This window comes from Corythoichthys intestinalis, chromosome 2, assembly GCF_030265065.1.
Source record: "Corythoichthys intestinalis isolate RoL2023-P3 chromosome 2, ASM3026506v1, whole genome shotgun sequence".
Classification (NCBI taxonomy): domain Eukaryota; kingdom Metazoa; phylum Chordata; class Actinopteri; order Syngnathiformes; family Syngnathidae; genus Corythoichthys; species Corythoichthys intestinalis.
Window position 1 is genome coordinate 44,316,629 of NC_080396.1, and position 20,264 is coordinate 44,336,892.

Below are 20,264 nucleotides of genomic sequence, written 5' to 3' on the forward strand. Positions count from 1 at the left end.
CCTGGAACGAATTAACTTTGGATGTAGAGGTACCACTGTACTGTGAAAGATGTATCTTTTTAATGATTCTGAACAATTCAACGTCTTTAAATGAACCTAACTTGCCTCTACATATACTTTATTTCAAATATTATAAAAACAACGACTACTAAAAAACTACTACAACAAATACAAGATGAAGCTCACTTTAAATACCATCTCATAGATTTGGATACATTTGGATACAATAAATGAGTGTAATGCTTCACAGCTTCTCATACCATTAGATGAGCTGAATCTGCCTACTCGCTGTGGGAAATTCATATTTGTTTCAGGTATGGCTTGAGTTACAGCTCAGTTGTTGTCCAACTTTTTTTGATAGGCGCTCTCAACAAATTTATTTATTGTGATACATTCCATTGGGCTTTTAATACCATCACTTTTAAGTCCAAAATTCTGAATAATGAAATGAATAGAAACTGAACCAGCCATTTGGAATGATCATGAAATAAATTAACCAAAAAAACATGTCTGCCTCACTGTTTTGAGGTTAGAGGTTCAATCAGCCGAAGCCTATCGATCTGGAAAATGCATGTTCTCCCTATGCTTGTGTGGGTTTTATTCAGGTTAAACAGTTAAAATTATGTTTTCAATTTTCATTTTGGCACAGACCACTTTCCGGAGTTTTCTTAATGCTTTGCAATAATGGGTTCCCTTTGGAACCGAGCAAGCTTTTTTTGTTTTGTTTTGGAGTCTGATGCAAAATGCATTTTAAAAAGTCAATCACACGTCACTATCACTTTTTGTAGATTCTGTTTCTCCATGATGAATGGTGATTGTGATCATCTTGCTTATCTGAAAGTCCAGTACAGTATTTCATTTAGATACCTAAATTTGACTACTTTTCATTGGAGAAGCTTTTGTCATTAAAATAGTTTCTGATAGGTCATAATCCTAATTCCTCTTAATTTTCCCTTACCTTGTGCCACGCTCAGGTTTGAAGACTATCGTTGGTGCTTTGATCCAGTCAGTCAAAAAGCTGTCGGATGTGATGATCCTGACAGTATTCTGCCTCAGCGTCTTTGCTCTCATTGGCCTGCAACTCTTCATGGGCAATCTAAGGCAGAAATGTGTGCGCTTGCCAATCCCTGGCAACAACACCAACAACAGCGAATCCATTGCCACCGACATGTTTCTTCTCAACAGCAGCCTAGCAGAAGTCAGCGACATGTTCCCTAACAACACAGGGAGGGCATTCAACTGGACTGAGTACATCAGCAATGACAGTAAGCCTTTTAAAGCGGGCCAGATGCTTGTTAACTGGGTGCAAATTAGACTGATGCTAAATTTGATACAAGCTACTGTATGTGTGATGGTCATATGTAAATTGGGTGTTATGGTCTAAATTTGATATCTAAATTTTTTCCCCCGAATGTCGATGTTGATATGAGTCGATATTTCACTAAATGAAAGTTAAAAATGTATTAAACTGAACCAGACCAAATAGTCTACATTATAAATGAGAATAAAAAAATAATATAATAATAAATTCCAACTTCTTTGGAACCCGGTGTGTAAAATCCCATTGGAAAAGCAACTGTAACATTTATGCTGTCTTCTCTTTTAGGTAATTACTATTTCCTCCCTGGTGGTAGGGATGCTCTGCTCTGTGGAAATGGCAGTGGGGCTGGGTAAGCGTTGATAGATTTATGTTTCATATTTATTTTCTTGACCATTTAATTTATTTCTATATAAACACTAGGAGTGCAACGGTTTGCGTTTCAAAGTCGAACCGTACGGTTCGCCCTGTACGGTTCAATACACCGTTATGAACCGCGCCTTTTCGGTTTTGCAATTAATTTATTCCAAACGCTTGTGGAATGTACTGGTCGAGCTCTGTGTGTGACGTGAAGCACAGCTGTGGAGAAATTCCCGCCCCGCCGCAAGTAAATGTCCAATCGCTGTCAAGCACCTGTGTAATCGAAGCCGAGTAACGCCCTCTCTTGCTTACGAGTGAAGTGAAAGTGAAACAAGAAAGAAAACAAAAAGCTATGGCGAGCGGAGGAGTGGAGAGACCGAATTTTGAGGAAGCACTGGCTTCTTTCAAATCTGCGGTGTGGCAACATTTCGGTTTCCCCGTGGACTACAATGCGGTGGAAGAGAAAATAGGAGGGAGAGAAAATATTGAAAAAAAAAAAAAAAAATTTGCAAGCATTGCTCAGCGTTTGTTCCCTATGCTAATGGCAACACTTATAACATGACTCCAGCACCTCAGCCGGCATCACCCACAGATATCACTTTCTCAGAGCAGGACAACCCGGAGCTGACACCAGTGAAAACACACGGCGGGCTTCTTTAATTTATTTGCAACGCTTGACCCGCGTTGCATTGTTCCCTCGCGGACATATTTCTCCAACAACGTATTGCCCGACATTTATGAAAAGGCACGCAAAGCCATCGAAGATGACTTCGCTAAAGCACATAGTTTCGCCGTGACCACTGATAGTTGGACGTCCCATGCTACAGAGTGCTACTACCTAACTGTGACGGTCCACTATAATTCATACTTGTCAAGTTGTACGGTCTCGGCGTAATTTGTACAAGTGAGCACTGATTTTTAAATGTGTACGCCGTCCGTTACGTTCAAATTCTGTACGTTTTTCGTGCATCACGTTTTTTTTCCTCCGTTCGTTAATACGTTGGTTGAATGATGCGAGAAAAGTCAGAGGCACGGAGAGGGAAGAGTGTTTTTTGTGACGCTGTAGCAAACGCGATGCTAGGCTAGGTGGCTCCAATATTTCCTGACTGTAGCCGACAGCCTACAACCTACGCCTAGACATCTCATGCATATAGAACTACATGCGAAATGACAGACTCGGTAGCGTTTGTAAACAGCCGCCATTTTAGGGCAGTAAACTTCTCAGAAAGGTAGTGAACCTTCCTAGTGAACCTAAGTAACTTTTTATCTAAAATACTCCTAAATCGGCAAAATCTTGACTTGAGTCTATCTCTAAATGATGAAACAGTTGTAAAATTTTCAAATGTCAAAAGTAAACAGAAGGGAACTAATGCAAAAACAGGAGCAATTTTTATCAACTTTAACGGTTGATTCAGAACATTAAATGACCTCCAAACATAGCAAAGGTTACTGTGTTTTTGTTTTTTGTTTTTTTCTTTTTTTGAAAGAAAAAACAAAACAAAACATGAAAGGTAACACCAGTTACTTTGCCAGGTAACTTTTTTACTACTGTGTGTGTATTTCAGTAGTCATAAACTAGCCAAAGAGCTAAGAGGCATTTTAACAGTCAAACATGTTTACATTTTAAGTGTTTATTTCATTTTCTTAAAAGCAAAATAAAGGCAGTTTAAAAAAAAAAACAAAAATGCAAAAAGCAAACCAAAACCGAACCGAAACCGTGATCCCAAAACCGAGATCCCAAATCTGAGGTTCAAACCGAACCGTGGGCTAACTGAACCGTTGCACCCCTAATAAACACTGACACCATTTAATAGTTATCTGTTGTGTTAATGAAACGAATATAGATCAAGGTTTAAATTGGAATTTTGGAACAGTAAAGTACTTGAACTCCCACCATTGGCCAAAAACTAGACGCAATGACTTAAACTAGATTGCAGTGACAGTATCACCACTACATACACGCAGATGAGCCATTCTTTTGACATTTTTATTAAGAAGAATTGTCTTAATAATTGTTTCATTCCCCATTGTTTTAATTCAGACTAACTGAAGAAGAGAAAAATTGCAAAACTAAATAAAATATAATGAAAAATCCAGGACTATAACATTGTTTAGTGGTTTGCTTAGCGTTCATATACAATTGGTCCCTGAGACATTTTGACCCCCTCTCCCCAAAAGAGACCAAGACTGATAAACTGTACAGCATAATTGAAAATAAAAATGAAATATTTTCACATGCGGGAGAGAAATAAGCAACAGAGATAATGTGTTTGCACAGGTGTGCAGTGGTTTTGATACTATTCAGAATTGACCAGTCATCTTGGAACATGTTTATTGCATAACAGTCAGAACACACATGACGAAGATCAGAAGTGGGTAGAGTAGCCCAAAATTTTACTCAAGTAAGAGTAGCCTTACTTCAAAATAATATTATTCGAGTAAAAGTATTCATCCAAAAAATGGACTCAAGTACAAGTAAAATAGTATTTGGTGAAAAAATACTCAAGTAATGAGTTACATTGTGAGTAACTGCTTACGATGTTTTTTTGTTTTTTTTTAGCTACTGTATTTTTTTTTTCTCAGCACAATGTTATGTATACTAACTGTTATTATTATACAGGTAGTCCCTGGGTTACGACGTGCCCGACTTGCGTAATTTTGACTTTACGACGTTGGGTCTCGTCCGCAATTTTGTCTCCATTGTTTTTTTTTTGTTTTTTGTTTTTTTTGTCGCGTAAACAGTACCGAGTTGTCAGTTGCCATTCTTCATGTCAGGATCCTCCCGTCCTGCAGTTCCTTTTGGCCGGGAGATCTGCTGCTTCCTTGTTCTCGTGGTGCTGCTGCTCCTGCTGCTTCTCCTCCCTGCGTAGACTCCTCTTATGAGTCCTGATCTGCCTTTTTGAGTTCAGACGGCAGGCTAGCGTTGAGAGAGGCGACGCTGGCCCCCCTCGCTCGCCTCCCTACTCTTTCTACAGCGCCCTTTTCTCCCAGCATGGCGACTCACTCGCGAGTAAGCCCAAATAGTCATTGAATATAACGGCATTTAAAACAACGTACCTCAAGGTATCTTATTTTTACTTAATTTTATTAATATAATGTATAATACATGTTTTTAGATCGTTATTTTGAGATTTAGGGGGTATTTAGAGGTACTTAAAGGGTTCATTCTGATTTACGCTGAAAATTCGGTTGAGGTCGCCAGTGTAAGAACAGACTTCATTCATAATCCGGGGACTACCTGTACTTTGAAGAAGAAGAAGACTATAACCTACTACATAACCACATTAAAGAACGGCAAGGTTGAGTCTGATTAGCATAATGGAGTCATGTGATTGTTGGTGCGACGGCTCATTGGTAAAACTGGTAGCGCAACTGTTGGCGTCTATGGCCAAAAACAAAGAGGAAAAATGTAACGACTAGTGTAGCCCAAAGTAGCGGCGTAAGACTAGCCTTTTAGTCTTCACAAATCTACTCAAGTAAAAGTAAAAAGTATGGCTAAGTAAAACTACTCTTACAAGTACATTTCTCTCAAAAAGTTACTCAAGTAAGTGTAACCGAGTCAAAATAACGTGTTACCACCCACCTCTGGCTGAGATTAACGACAAGTGAATTTCATGCCTTCCAAAAATGGATTTTACTTTTCCCAAAACATATGAGACATCGGTTTGTAAATACATCGGATCTAAACTCGCAATCTTCGACCAAAGACATTGATTTTAGACAGAATTTATCACCGTCATTGTGTTACAGGGTTTGTCCGGAAGGCTTTGTTTGTATCAAAGCGGGCCGTAACCCAGACTTCGGCTACACAAGTTTTGACACCTTCAGTTGGGCTTTCCTGTCTCTATTCCGACTTATGACCCAGGACTACTGGGAGAACCTCTATCAGCAGGTTTGTTTTCCCTGTCATACTGTTGTATTCCTGCTTATTTATCATTATAATAACATTTGGGTTATTGTCATAATTCTAATCTTGGATCTTTTAGACTTTACGTGCTGCAGGGAAGCCCTACATGATCTTCTTCGTTTTGGTGATCTTTCTGGGTTCCTTTTACCTTGTGAATTTGATTTTGGCTGTTGTGGCCATGGCTTATGATGAGCAAAACCAGGCCACCATAGAGGAGGCCCAACAGAAAGAGGAAGAGTTCCAGGCCATGATGGAACAGCTCAAGAGGCAGCAGGAGGAAGCACAGGCAAGAGCACTTTTACTATCTATATACGTCATGTCATATATTGAGATGTGTCGCACTTCACAAGGGGAAACTTCAGGATATATTTATTGTTGGAAATCTGATTTCGGTCACAACTGCTCTCTTAGCAAATCATAAGTGTTCAGATCGGCCTTTTGAAAGCTTACACAAAAAGAGAATCTTACCAAACAATTGGACCCAAATTAGACAGAAGAGTTGTTAATTAGCCCAATGCTCTTGTAGTGTTAAGGCCACCCTTAGTTATTTTATTTTTAGTTTTGACCCCACGCTTGCATTTTTTTTTACCCAATCCTCTGTCTATTTGTGATTTCGGACTACATTTTTCCCATGGCACTTGTAATTATTAGTAGATTTTTGCTATTAGCAGTCAGGTTAGGTCCCCGTCCACCGTTTTCATTTTCATCTAATTCTAATGAGAATTATAAAAAAAAAAAAAAAAAAGGAGAAGCCATTATAAGAGAAATCCATTATTTGAAAAAAAAAGTCAATTTTATTGTATATTATGTTCTGAATTGTACTTTTTAAAAATGTTCTGCACAAACAAAACATGTTTTTTGTATGTGTTTTTTTCTTATTATTATCTTTTTATTTTGATTATAACCTTGTTTTCCAAATGCCACCCCCACACCCCCAAAAAAATGAAATCCAAAAATTGAATTCAATGTTGAAAGCAAAGAGAAATAAGTCAGACATTTTACTCAAGTTAAGTTAAAAATGTAACTTTGACTGAAAAATACCAGTGTACTTCGTGGTGTTATGACAGCTTTGAGCTGCCAGGCTGTCTCTTCCATACTTATTCTCACACAGCCTTTCAGCCTGCCATCTGGTTGCCATGACAACTGTGTTTTGTTTTCCGATTGGCTAACAGGTTGCCGCGGCAGCAGCCACGGAGTGCGGCGAGTACAGCCAGAGGGGGGGCCCCACCTCTGAGTCCTCCTCTGTGACATCCAAGCTCAGCTCAAAAAGTGCAAAAGAGCGACGCAATAGGCGGAAAAAAAGGAAACAGAGGGAGGAAGAGGAGGAGGAGAGGGGTTCATGCAACAGGTTCCATAAATCTGTAACTGTGGACAGCATCAACAGATCCTTCCACTTCTCCATGGATGCGAACAGATTGTCCTATGAGAAAAGATGCTCCTCACCCAATCAGGTATAACTTCCTCAAACATGATTGACTTTCACTTGTAAATCGCGCTATGAGAAAAGAGTTCTCAATGGAAAGTGCAGCTTACTGTATATTTATTAAAAATACAAATCGTTGTTGACCCATACAGCTATGTTAACTCATTCATTGATGGCGATAGGAGTCCAATTCATTTAGACTGAAAATGGATTGGACGTCTATCCCCGTTAACGGCATTGAAAGATGATAATTAATCGCCAGGCATCTGAAGTAAAATAGATTAGGCATCTATCACCGTCAATTGCAAGGAATGGGTTTAAGAGCTCAAAAATACTCTGTTACAGTCTCTGCTCAGTATACGAGGATCACTCTTCTCACCACGGAGGAACAGCCAGGGCAGCCTCTTCAGCTTCCGTGGACGAGCTCGCGACATGGGCTCTGAAAACGATTTTGCGGACGACGAGCACAGTACCTTCGAGGAGAGCGACAGCCGCCGGGGCTCACTCTTTTTACCCCGTCGCCTGGAGCGTCGTTGCAGCGCCATCAGCCAGACGAGCCTCAGGGTACCTCGTGTGATGCTTCCTGCCAACGGCAAGATGCATTGCGCGGTGGATTGCAATGGCGTTGTTTCACTGGTTGGAGGAACATCTGTAACTAACTCTCCGGTAGGTCTCATGTTGTGACACGACTCAGTTATGTGACTGTCATCTGTTATTAATTGTAACTTAATTACTTGAAGGAAGTGGGCAACTCAGGTCTCATGACCAGATGCCAGTTGAATTTGCGACTTGTTTAGTTAAAACGTATGGACTGACTTGACTTACTTGGTATAGATGACTTAAACCACATGACTCAACCCTATTTCTAACCCTGTTTACATCTGAAATTTACCACTTTCAATATAATGTGTGATAATTTGCTATTTGTTTTGTTTTTGTGAGAAACTGAGATTTACTAATGACTTCCACATACAGTATGTTTACTATGTGACGAATTGTAGTCACAACTCTGTGGTTAATTCAAGAAAAGCTTTATTGAACTCCCAAGAATGTGTTGGTATTTACTTGAAATTGGTGCGCAGAATTTTTTAAATGCTACATTTCTTGCAATTTCAAATATTCTGAGCTCTATTCTTGTGCTAAATGCAGAACTAGAACAAATGCGGTACGATGTGGTGCGAGGAGGTATCCTAAACCGGATGTTGATAGTTTGGCAGACACGGACAGGTCAGCTCATTTGAAAGAGGGCTGTTGTGGGTGTGAAACATTCCATTCGCTGCCAATTTCAGTGGGACTCTCATTCTCTGTAAAGATGGTGCATTCATATTTTGCATGTACATCTAAGTACAGAACCTCAACTTCAGTGCATTGTCACCAGGCTTGGCTGGTGTGGCAAAAGAAAAAGAACCTATGATTTAAGAGTTGGTGATTGGCTGCTTTTGATGGTGAGATACGTCCATTCCATGTAAAGTGTTGGTAGCGAATAAACGAAGGTTCATTCTGTCAGCCCTCCTAGTTCAAATTGATTGTACTTCTACTAGTGATAAACTTATTTAAATTAATAGCAGAAGAATGAAAAGAGCTTGATTAGACATCTACACCTGTCGATGGCACTGAAAGAGTCAAATATTTCTGGGACCCTAATGTAAAGCAGTCGGATCTGTTCTAATCCTCCGATAATTCAAAATGATACATTTGTCATTTCAAGAGTGCCTAGCCCTTCATTTGAATCAAAACAGATTCTGCACGCCTCAGTTCCCATGTGTATGGTTGAAATTCAGGACAGTACAATAAGACAGCCAGAAATATGCCCCACCACCTCCTTATCTCTAAAACTACTATATGGCAGCTTGGCTGTAGTTTGTTAGAGGCAGGGGTCACCAAACTTTGAAACTGAGACCTATTCTATAGTACTCACAGCATTGTAATACTGCGGTCTTGCTAGGACACTACTTTTGGGATGATTGGCAAGTCTTGAATGCCTCTATAAATTGTAGTTTTCTCATGAGCCTTTGGTCAAATATTTCATCAATACCTTGGGTTATGCATTTTCCCTAGGGTACCACAACAGACACTGAAGTGAGAAAGCAACACTCGATTGATTATTTAGATGAACCAGGGGGCAGGCAAAGAGCCATGAGTGTGGCCAGCATCCTCACCAACACCATGGAAGGTCAGAAACCTAAGATTTCAATTAGGTTGTGGGCCAATACCGAAACTTTTCGTTACTCCTTACATTATGTTAAATATTTGTCAATTGGCTTTATTATAATCAATCAAAAATCAATTGATATGAACAGCACTTGTTTTATATTGTTCATCTTTGCAATATGATCTTTACTTCATTTTTATGCCCCTTTTAGAGCTTGAAGAGTCGAGACAGAAATTCCCCCCCTGCTGGTATCGATTTGCCAACACTTGTTTGATCTGGGATTGCTGCCCTGCCTGGCTTAAAATAAAAGAGTTTGTCAGCATGGTTGTCATGGACCCATTTGTGGATCTGACTATCACTATTTGCATTGTCCTCAACACGCTTTTTATGGCCATGGAGCATTATCCAATGACGAAAGATTTCAACAATGTCCTTTCTGTCGGAAACCAGGTACCTTGTAACATTTGCACAACCATTCACCCACTTGAGACGTCTATTCATGTATACAATGGTTTTAACCTTGTTCTTCAAATAGGTATTCACTGGCATTTTCACAGCAGAGATGTGCCTCAAGGTCATCGCCCTCGATCCTTACTATTACTTCCAGGAAGGCTGGAACATTTTTGACGGCATTATTGTCAGTCTAAGTCTGATGGAGCTGGGTTTGTCCAATGTAGAGGGCCTGTCTGTGCTCAGGTCCTTTCGACTGGTACGGGACAAAGTGACAAAAACTACCAACGCATCTGCACTATCCAAATGCAGAGTATAATCCCTACTAGGGCTACAGCTATCCATTATTTAAGTAATCGATAAATATCTCAACCTGCACTTTCATTTCACTTTCACTTACAAAACATTAAATGCAAATACAAAATAAAATTCCAGAGCGTTTCTTCAAACTATGTAGAATTGCACTTTCATTTCAAAAGAACAATAAATGCATTTAAAACTAAATTAAAAAACCCAAACGGTATTAAAAAAAATAATTATGAAATAAATGAGGATCTACTGTAAGTACAACAAAACAATTGGCTAACTTGCATAGAAAAAGTCCACTAGCCTAAATGTTATAAAATGCGAAAAAAAAAAAAAATTTTACAGTGCCCTTAACAAATCGTTCAAACACATATTCTGCTAAAGATACCTGTAGACTAAATTAAGAATGCATAAAAAAAAACATATTAGCGCAAACAAAAACTTATGTTGGTCTTAACAGGGAGCAGCTGGATTCAGCCATGTTAAAGGGAACCACGGACAGAGAGACTTGTAGTTCTTAAAAGATACTAAATGTTAGTATGACTTATAATAATTTCATATTCAAACCCCTCTTGATGTTTTCGTTTTTATAAAATTTGAAAAATTTGTTAAAATAGTAGGTCGCCATTCTTGTTGACGACGTAATGCACTTTGGGTGGTGATGTCACTGGGCAGTGCTGCCGTCTTCCACAGTGTCACTTGTTAGCTACATAAACATGTCGTCGGTTCTGCCCTTCAAATTTGAAACCAAGCAGAAAAGTAATGAGCAGGAGGACAGCACTGTCGATATTTCACAAAATGAGCAGCAAAAACAATTAAATGAAGGTCCCCAGTGGGATTCAAACCAATGTTGGCCGTGCGATAGAGAGCGCATGTACCACAGGACTGTATTTCCACGTGATGTTATAGCACACGCATTTTCTGTCTGTGCGGTAAAACCTGAAAGAGAAACAACTGAAAAGAAAGTGCGGCCGGCTTGACCACGGAATTAGAAAACGCGGCTCACTTCAGACAGCAAGCAGACAACGAGAAAAAGGGAGACACAAAAATGGTCTGTGACAGCAGGTCGGGATAAAAAAAATAAAATAAAAAAAATGAGGGAAACCACAGAGAGAGGCAGACACATGAAAAAAAAACAAGGCAATTATGCAACTAGAAACAAAGAGACATACAAATTGTCAAATGGTAACAAGTCAATATCTCGGCAAGCCACCTAGGATTGGTTTAAAAACAATGCTCATAAGCTGGAATTGGATGCAGGTAAGACGTTGAGAACTCATCCCACAGCTCTGTGACAAAACAATCTGTCTAGCAGCAGAATGTGACAAAATCATGGCAGTTATCATACTAGCTTCGCTTGCTAGCTAGCACAGCTATTCTCCCAGTCCAGCCCAACCACATCATCACTGCCAGCGTGCCTTGTGCGTCAAAAGACATGGCGCCCTCCGTAGGCCAAAACATGTATTACATATTATATATTTTTGAATAAATGGCAGTGATATATGTGTTTCTAATAACGTATTTTAGTAAAAGAGAACAATTGTGCCTAATTAGAGCCTACTAGTCCAAGGTTCCCTTTAAATGAGTTATGTCATAGTCACTGTTGCCACTAGAGGGCCGTGTAGCCACCCAAATCAATAAAGCTAAATGCAACACTTTCAAAACAAAGCATTTCAACGCCACTCTAATTAAACGAATCCTCAAAGCAGGAAAATTTGATTAGAAGTTTTTTTTATAATCGACTCAATCGATTAATCGTTGCAGCACTAATCTCTATTTTATTTGCCATTGATTTTCCAACAGCTGAGGGTATTCAAACTGGCAAAATCCTGGCCAACTCTGAATATGCTGATCAAGATCATCGGTAACTCAGTGGGGGCCCTTGGGAACTTAACCCTGGTGCTCGCTATCATCGTGTTCATCTTCGCTGTGGTGGGAATGCAGCTTTTTGGCAAGAGTTACAAGGAGTTCTTCTGTACGATAAACGATGGAGGGTGTCAACTACCACGTTGGCACATGCATGATTTCTTCCACTCCTTCCTCATTGTATTCCGGGTGCTGTGTGGAGAGTGGATCGAGACTATGTGGGACTGCATGGAGGTAGCAGGACCGACAATGTGTCTGATTGTCTTCATGATGGTGATGGTCATCGGAAACTTGGTGGTAAAAAGATTTTCATATTATGGCATGTAATGCAGTGGAAAATCAAAATTCAATATCTCAACAATCTGTACATTTCCTGACGTTATCAGTTGTTAACAGTCTTTTGTCACATTTGTTTAGTTCTTTTTATCAGTTGTTTTCAGTCTTATGTCACATTTGTTTCTTTCTTTGTAGGTTCTGAACCTGTTCTTGGCACTGCTTCTGAGCTCTTTCAGCGCTGATAACTTGGCGGCAACTGACGATGACAGCGAAATGAATAACTTGCAAATTGCTGTGGGCCGTATCCAGCGCGGCATTGCCTTTTTAAAATCTTCTGTCCGACAATTCCTCCAGAGCCTTTTCTTTGGTGGAACTGGGAAAGGATCTAGTATGCATGAAGAGAGCAAACCCCTGGAAGAACTGCATAGCAATGGCAAAGGCAACTTTATCACTAATCACACAACAGTGGAAATGACCAAGGACCCTAGCGGAATGTACATGACACCTGAGGGCAACGGACGCCCAGGTGGAGGCCTTGTCGCCGGGGGGATGGTCGACGGGGATAGCACTGAAAAGTACCCTATAGATGAATGTCCCTACATGTCATTTATTCACAACCCGAGCCTGACAGTCACAGTGCCTATTGCTGTGGGTGAGTCAGACTTCGAGAACCTCAACACAGAGGATTTAAGCAGCGATTCCTCAGATGTAGAGGGCAGCAAAGAGGTAAGATTAGACTGATGTCTTTCTGTTTCTTGATGTTTTGATTTGAATTAATTGAAGCACATTGTTCAATCATTCCCCCTGTTTGGAGTAATGGTAACGAAGTACTTTATAATTCATCAGCCCTTTTGAACAGGGTACCAATCCCTGTTCTTGCCCAAGATATTTTTGACTCGTTTGTAGGTTGGTTTGAAGTCGTGTCATGTGGGTGGTATAACCTTCAGACTCTATGCAAGCCAGATCAGGATGGGTAGGATGATGGTTGGACAGATTGAGAAGGTGTAACAACAGTAGGTGACTCCAAAAATCCCTCCAACAAATAGTTGCAATTTATTTTCAGGACATGAACTGTGACATTTACAAAGATGAAACCTTTCGGAGAGGAGCTGCAGTCTCTTTACCATTGACTAGGATTAACTATGACAATCAATTTAAAACAGACCAAGAAGGTCATTGTGAAACACTACAGATGCTACTAATTTCATTGACAAAGGCCTAAAGGGTGATCTCAGCTTCCTTTTTATGTGAGCGAGAAACAATCTAATTGAAACTACAGATAAAATTAAATAACCTATTGTTGTCGCATTTTCTCACCAGATCCTATGCCACTGTAATTAATTCTTTAATCCTCCAGAACTTAATTTAAGCTATCAGTTTTTACCACTATAGTTTTGTCTGTTGGATGGCTGTACGCCCCACATGAATCGTGGATTTTTCCTTGTGGCGTTTGTCATTCAGACAATAATATGTTCTCTAGGACTTGGTGGTTAACAGTCCTTGAGCATATGCACCAGCAACTGTAACCATTATTTTATAGGTATAGGTGTTCGAATTCTCCCAAATAATGGAAATATTTGTGGTTACAGATGGTGTGCGCTGTTTATGTATCTCTTATGCAAGAAAATCCTCACTCAATTCTGAACACAGGCATGAGGTTGAATGCTGGATTATGGTGTGCATGACTTACTTTAACTCCCCCATTTGTTATTGCAGCTATGTCACAGATGCTCTCAAGGTTTTCAGTGAGAGAAGAACTGTAAGACCACTTTACTGTATCATAGCACTCACCACGAGGACTGCCAATGTCATTTACGAACAGGCATTATTTTCCTCATATTTTTAATGGACTGCGCATTTTCGTTCTTGCCTGGTCTTGCCCTCCGCCCGCCCACAACCCACTTTCCTTTATTTCCCACATAACATTATACGAAAAAGATTTTGATGTATAACATGTCATAGGGTGTCAAAACACACAACTCTTTGTCATTCACTTTAATAATAAAATAGTGTAAATCAACCTAATTATTTATCAATAACTTTTAATACAAAAGTGAGCCTTCTGCCACACAGTGCAGAGTGTAGTATAACGTGTTAAACTAGCCTGCTACATATAAAAGTAAATCCAGATGTCATCTCATAACCCATTTGGGTAAAACGAGCACCACGGTAGAGTAAAGCAGCATCCTTTCAAAGGTCAGGGCACACTTAAGAAGCATGCTTCCATCATTCCCATGTTCTATTAGCTGGGTCCCACTGCAATCAGGACTGTTGCACTGTCTAGGATGACATGTTTCAAAACTTTATACACCAGAAATAAAGTCACGTGCATTTAGTATGAGGGTCATTCCAAAATTGGAAAATATTTTGGCTTCAAAATTTCTCGAAAAATAAGCCTTCACATCTCTGGTTTTCTAGTACATTTTCATCGATAATAGGTGATAACTAGCAACGGCTTGATTAGCTCATGGTTCAATGTTTTTTTTTTTTGTTTTCTTTTTTACACGATTTATTTGATATTTACAATGTCAGGCATAATCACAGTAACTGTGTTGCAGGTAACATAGGATCAAACAAAAAAGGGATGCGTAGCCTACTAATGTTTGATTTTTCTCGTAAGTAGAAGCTAGCTGTTTTATTTAGCCATTACTGCTGTTCAAGAGGAAAAAACTGGTGTAAAGTGTAAAAAATCCTGTTATTTACTGCTTTCTTCTTCTGCCGTGATGAAAAGGTTATGGTAATAGTGTTGGGTGCATGTTGTGAGATACACGTTCTATAAATATATAGTAATATTAATATTATATATATTTTAGGGCTGTCAAACGATTAAAATTTTTAATCAAGTTAATTACAGCTTAAAAATTCATTAATCGTGATTAATCGCAATTAATCGCAATTCAAACCATCTATAAAATATGCCATATTTTTCTGTAAATTATATATATATATTCTGTAAAATAAATTGTTGGAATGGAAAGATAAGACACAAGATGGATATATACATTCAACATACGGTACATAAGGACTGTAGTGGGCATTTCACTCTACTGTCATTTAAATCTGTCTATGCTTTCCTCACTCCGAGGCGTCTACTTTTTCCAAAGCTAGACAGCTAGTGAACGACGCCTTAATAATCAGACTTCTTCCTTTTTCATCTGATTTATTAATAAAATGGCCTCAAACCATTGTCCTCTTTAGACCGTTGTAAAACTACAAAAAAAAGTACACAAGCATTGCATTAGCAACAACGTTAGCTTAGCACGCTATACAGGTTCACTAAACATAAACAAAAAGCGTCTCATACAAAAAATATAACATTTCATTTACTAACATAATATGTACATTCTTTACAACAACTATACTTACGGACAAATCTTGTCCAAGGATCATATAAGCACAACATTACAATGTAGGCGTCAGCCTGAGACGTCGTGCAGCCATATTGAACTGGCAAGAAAACAATAAACCATGTCGCAAAGCGACCACAAGAGTTTGCTTTTAGACAGCACAAAAAGCCTTGCTGTAAAACTTACCAAAAGGCAGAACACTGTCTGAGCGGGACATGTGCGTTAATTCCGTCAAATATTTTAACGTGATTAATTTTAAAAATTAATTACCGCCCGTTAACGCGATAATTTTGACAGCCCTAATATATTTATATCTATTAAAACTAATCTTCCCACGGCCACAAAAGAATTAATGAAGGAAAAGTACCCCAGACTTATTTGGTATTTTAAAAACTATTTTCAAGCATACTTTTCTCCCTCTGTTTCTCTGTCTCTCTCTCTGTCTCTCTCTCTCTCTCTCTGTCTCTCTCTCTGTCTCTCTCTCTCTCTCTTTTGATTTATGCTCGTCTCTCTCTCTCTCTCTCTCTCTCTCTCTCTCTCTCTCTCTCTCTCTCTCTCTCTCTCTCTCTCTCGATTTATTTTATTTCATTTTTAAAAGTTTGCTCTCAGGGCAAGCAAATTGACTCGGAAATAGCACGTTTTAGAATTTTGTATGATGATATTTAAAATTCGAAGGGCAGGACGTAAAATGTCCTCCAATTCTGGAATGACACATTAGGTTTCTCTATCAAAAAAGAAAAGAACATCACGATGGAAGTCTCACATTACCCAGAAGATAGTGCTGCAATACATATCTTTATACAGTCTCATATAAATGGGAAAAACTAAAACACCAGACCACATGCTGTCTTATAAACAGTGCACAGTGCTGGTTTTTGCTGGAAAGCTAATGCAGTCATCTACCAACTTCAACAAAAACAGAAAAGGCTTTAACTCGGCTTTCAAGGAATGGAAATACTGTATTTTCATGTCACTGAGGAAAATTGGTGATCAAAACTTTTGCTGGGTGGATAAGAATACATTATGTGTCTATGGGTTCAAGCAGCAAGCTAGTTATTTTTATTGGAGATATTTAAACAAACACAAATTGATCAGGGGACTTCATTTCTCAGTAGATGTGAAAATACCACACGTTTTGCTTGGTACGATTTCAGGCTTGGATTGATGATGCACTGAAATACTGCATGCACTCGTCCTCAAACTGAGGCCATATCAAACGTACCCACAGTTGCATTATTTTAATATCCAACACCCCATGTCATGTGTTGCTATATATGATTTGAGCATTCAGATACGTCACTCCAAAGCCTGTAGGTACATTTGATCAATGTTGCATGTGATGACAATGAGAAGGATGCCCAACTCTGATATGACAGTGACTAATCAGAGTAACACTGAAAACCAATTCAGGACAAGTCAAGTCCTGGAATGACTCTACATTTGCAGTCTCGCTTTTTGCAACTTTTCTTCTCTATGCAGAAGCTTAACATTGAGCCCCGGCAACTCAGCTCTTCAGAAGGGAGCACTGTTGATATTCGCCCACCAGGAGATGGGGTTGATTCAGAGGAACTGGAGCTTGGAGAGTCACTGGACCCAGAAGCCTGCTTTACTGAGGGTGAGATGGCTACAAGTGTGATAGATCAAGAAAAAGTGGGACAGAACTGCTCATGCTCTGCGCTGCTCTCTTCAACTCATAGCTGAGTGACAGTGAATAGAAATGCTCATCAGGTTAGAAAGAAAAGTAGTCTGTCGTCGTTTTGCTTAATAATCCAACCTGGCATTTTGTCTGACACATCTGAAATTTCTAATATATAAATATCCTGCTCAGCTGAGTGAGAGGAACTTTCAAATCAAATGAAGTGAAGTCCCGCCTTTTTGTAGTTCACTATAAACAAATTTCCTTGCTTTCCTTGCATAAACATTTCGGACCAGGGGCGTTACCGGGGGGTGGGGATGGGGGCGGGGGTGGGGGGGTGCTGTGCAGTGCCCACCCACGGACAAGCTTTGCCCACCCAAAGAAAACTGGATGTTGTACTAACGGCAGTCTGGGCACCGCGTATGGTATCCCATTCATATAGTACTGATGTGTTCTAAGTTTTAACCTTTGCGTTGTTACCTCCTCTTTCACCTTAAATTTATTTTTTTTAAAAAATAAAAAAAAAATTGAAATGAAATGAAATGAAATATTGGTTTTGTTCCTATGGGGCGCTACACACATTTACACATATTTTTATTTTTTTATTTTATTTTATTTTTGGGGGGAATTTTGAAATTTTTTGAGTTTGGTGAGTTTTGCAGCATTCTCAGGGGGTCAAAGTAGGGCTCAAAGCGTCGGCGGAACAAAAAATGACTGCTAGGGGGCGCTTGGCACTACATAGTGTATTTGGAATTTGTCTTTTCAAGTTATCAAAGATTGCACCTGTCTTGACCTGCCTGCCGATTTTGGTGCATTTTGAAGCATTCTAAGGGGGTCAAATAGAGCTCAAAGGGGGTGCGGAACAAAGAATAACTATAATAATAATAATAAAACCGAGGAAACACAATAGGTTACCTAAAAAAAACATTGTCACCTGCATGTCCATATTGTTCAGTTATGGATGTGTTCTAAGTCAAATAAAATCAAACCAACTTTTATCTGTTTAGACCAAATCACAAGAACAGTTATCTCAAGGAGAAAACAAAACATGTTTTGAGGTGCAGTAGCCCTACGCTGGATTTCGACCTACTTGAGCATTGTAGCTTTTTTTTTTTTTTTACCCCAGGTAAGGCTAATGCCCACCCACACCTGGCATCATGGTAACATCACTGTTTGGGACCTATTTGTATTTTGAGACTCTTTTTATTATTTCCAAAGGTGGCACACTGCGGCACCAAAGACCTGACTAATGGGAAATTATCATTAGTGTGAAGAAAATATTTTGTCACTGAACTTTGAAATAGTGGGGGGGGGGGACTTTTTAAAAATGTTTTTGGTGCTGGCTTGTTGCTATGATGTAAGTCGTCAAGATGCGCAAACCCATTTATTACACTGTATATACATTTTATTTGCTATATGTGTTTATTACACCATATTATAAAGTAGGAATGGGAACCTCTTGGTACCTCACGATACGATACGATTTGCGATACAAAGCTCACGATAACAATGATCTGACGATATGGTGAGACAACGATTTTCGGTACATTGGTCAGAAAATCATTCTAGGATATTCTACAAACAACTAATAAACAGAAAAACAAGCTTCTGCTGTGAATTGGAATGAGTTTATCACTAGTAGACGTCCAATCCATTTGAACTGGGAGGAAGGAAGCGAATGAACATTCAAACATCTATGGCCGTCAGTGGCAGCCAATGCCAGGCAATGAGGTAAATGTGGGCCATTTGAGGTAATTTACCTGTTGATTTTTAGTTACTTCCTGTTAATTTTCGGGTATTTTATGGGTCACTTCCTGTTTGAGTTACAGAACAGAAAGTGACCTTGGAATCACCCAAATGAATAGGCAGTGACTCAAATTCAACAGGAAATTACCTATAAATGAAAAGCAAGTGACCTGTAAATGCCCCAAAAATTGGACAGAATGTCTGCGAATGCTCTGGTTTTGATTGAACGAACGTTCCCAGCCTAAATGGATTGAGCGTCGAGCACCGTCAATGGCAGCCTTAGAGTTAACTGAGACACTATTACGGTGGAAGATTTTGATAGCAACTTGTTGGTTCCTTTTTAAAAAAAAAAAAAAGATCAAACGTTGACACCTTTTTAAAACAATATCTCGATTCTTGGCAGGAGCATATCGATAACCTTTTGGGATACGAAGTATCACGATATATCACCATTTCGATATTTTGTCACATCCCTATTATAAGTGCCATTTTCCTTTACAAAATATGTTGAGTTGGGGAAACAGGAAAGGATTAATGGTAGCTTTGAGTTTGGAAAGGGGGATGTGGGGGTCAAGATCCTGTAGCTAATCATTGTAGCAACTCTGGTCCAATAACTTCTGTGATTTGTTTCATTTGTGTTCTTCTCTGTTCTTCTCCCCAATTGCAGGATGTGTGAGCAGATTCCAGTGTTGCCAGGTCAATGAGGAAGAAAGCGGGTTTAAGAGTTGGTGGACACTCCGGAAAACCTGTTTTGTTATAGTGGAGCACAACTGGTTTGAGTCCTTTATCATATTTATGATCCTGCTTAGCAGCGGTGCACTGGTGAGTTTAAAATGTGTGCTTACATGACTCATAACTTGCAACAAATACAGAGTGATAAAAAAAAAACGGGAGCTTTTTAGCAATCCAGTAAAACCAAGAGTCTTGGAAGAGAAATATTTTATTCAAAGTAATTGAAACCTTAAAACATGCCATTTAAGAATCGATTAAGGGATTTTCGTCTGAAAAGTACGTCCTTTAAATGGCAAATCCATGAATCCATTCTTGAAATTTGCGGGAACTTTTGCGTATTGGCAGACATGAGCAAGTGGCAGCACTGCGAGACAGTGACCTTGACCAAGTAAACAATGTGCCATTTTAGTAACCATGGTGAATTCAAGATGAATTTCACAATATCCCAGCTCAAATGAAGAATCAATGAGGCATCGTAACTGTGTATGTAATTGGAGTACAGCATTTTGTCCTGTGTGGTAGAATTTTCCTTTAGGGACTGAAATGTACCAATACAAACAGCGTACAACATATTTGATTACAAAAAGAATTAATTGCAGTTTTACATGAATAAATCGAAGCATTCCTTCTTTTAATTTACTCAATTTGGGGATTTCTGCTTGTTTAAGCCTACAGACAACTGACAAAGTAGCCTCACTTACTCTAGTAGTTTATCACAGTTTGAAAACTGAAAACTCAACCGATT

General features: G+C 39.2%; 1 protein-coding gene across 3 annotated transcripts in view; it reads left to right on the plus strand.

Moving 5' to 3' along the window:
* Positions 1–20,264, plus strand: part of LOC130906075 (sodium channel protein type 2 subunit alpha-like) — a 41,247-nt gene that overhangs the window by 11,184 nt on the left and 9,799 nt on the right. For all 3 annotated transcript variants that reach the window (XM_057819994.1, XM_057819985.1, XM_057820004.1), the window contains 13 exons: positions 975–1,265; positions 1,607–1,670; positions 5,429–5,570; positions 5,665–5,871; positions 6,758–7,036; positions 7,354–7,674; positions 9,067–9,181; positions 9,372–9,610; positions 9,696–9,869; positions 11,720–12,079; positions 12,254–12,784; positions 16,885–17,020; positions 19,455–19,609. In XM_057819994.1, the coding sequence (XP_057675977.1) occupies positions 975–1,265; positions 1,607–1,670; positions 5,429–5,570; positions 5,665–5,871; positions 6,758–7,036; positions 7,354–7,674; positions 9,067–9,181; positions 9,372–9,610; positions 9,696–9,869; positions 11,720–12,079; positions 12,254–12,784; positions 16,885–17,020; positions 19,455–19,609 (3,014 nt within the window). The remainder of the gene's footprint in view (positions 1–974; positions 1,266–1,606; positions 1,671–5,428; positions 5,571–5,664; positions 5,872–6,757; positions 7,037–7,353; positions 7,675–9,066; positions 9,182–9,371; positions 9,611–9,695; positions 9,870–11,719; positions 12,080–12,253; positions 12,785–16,884; positions 17,021–19,454; positions 19,610–20,264) is intronic.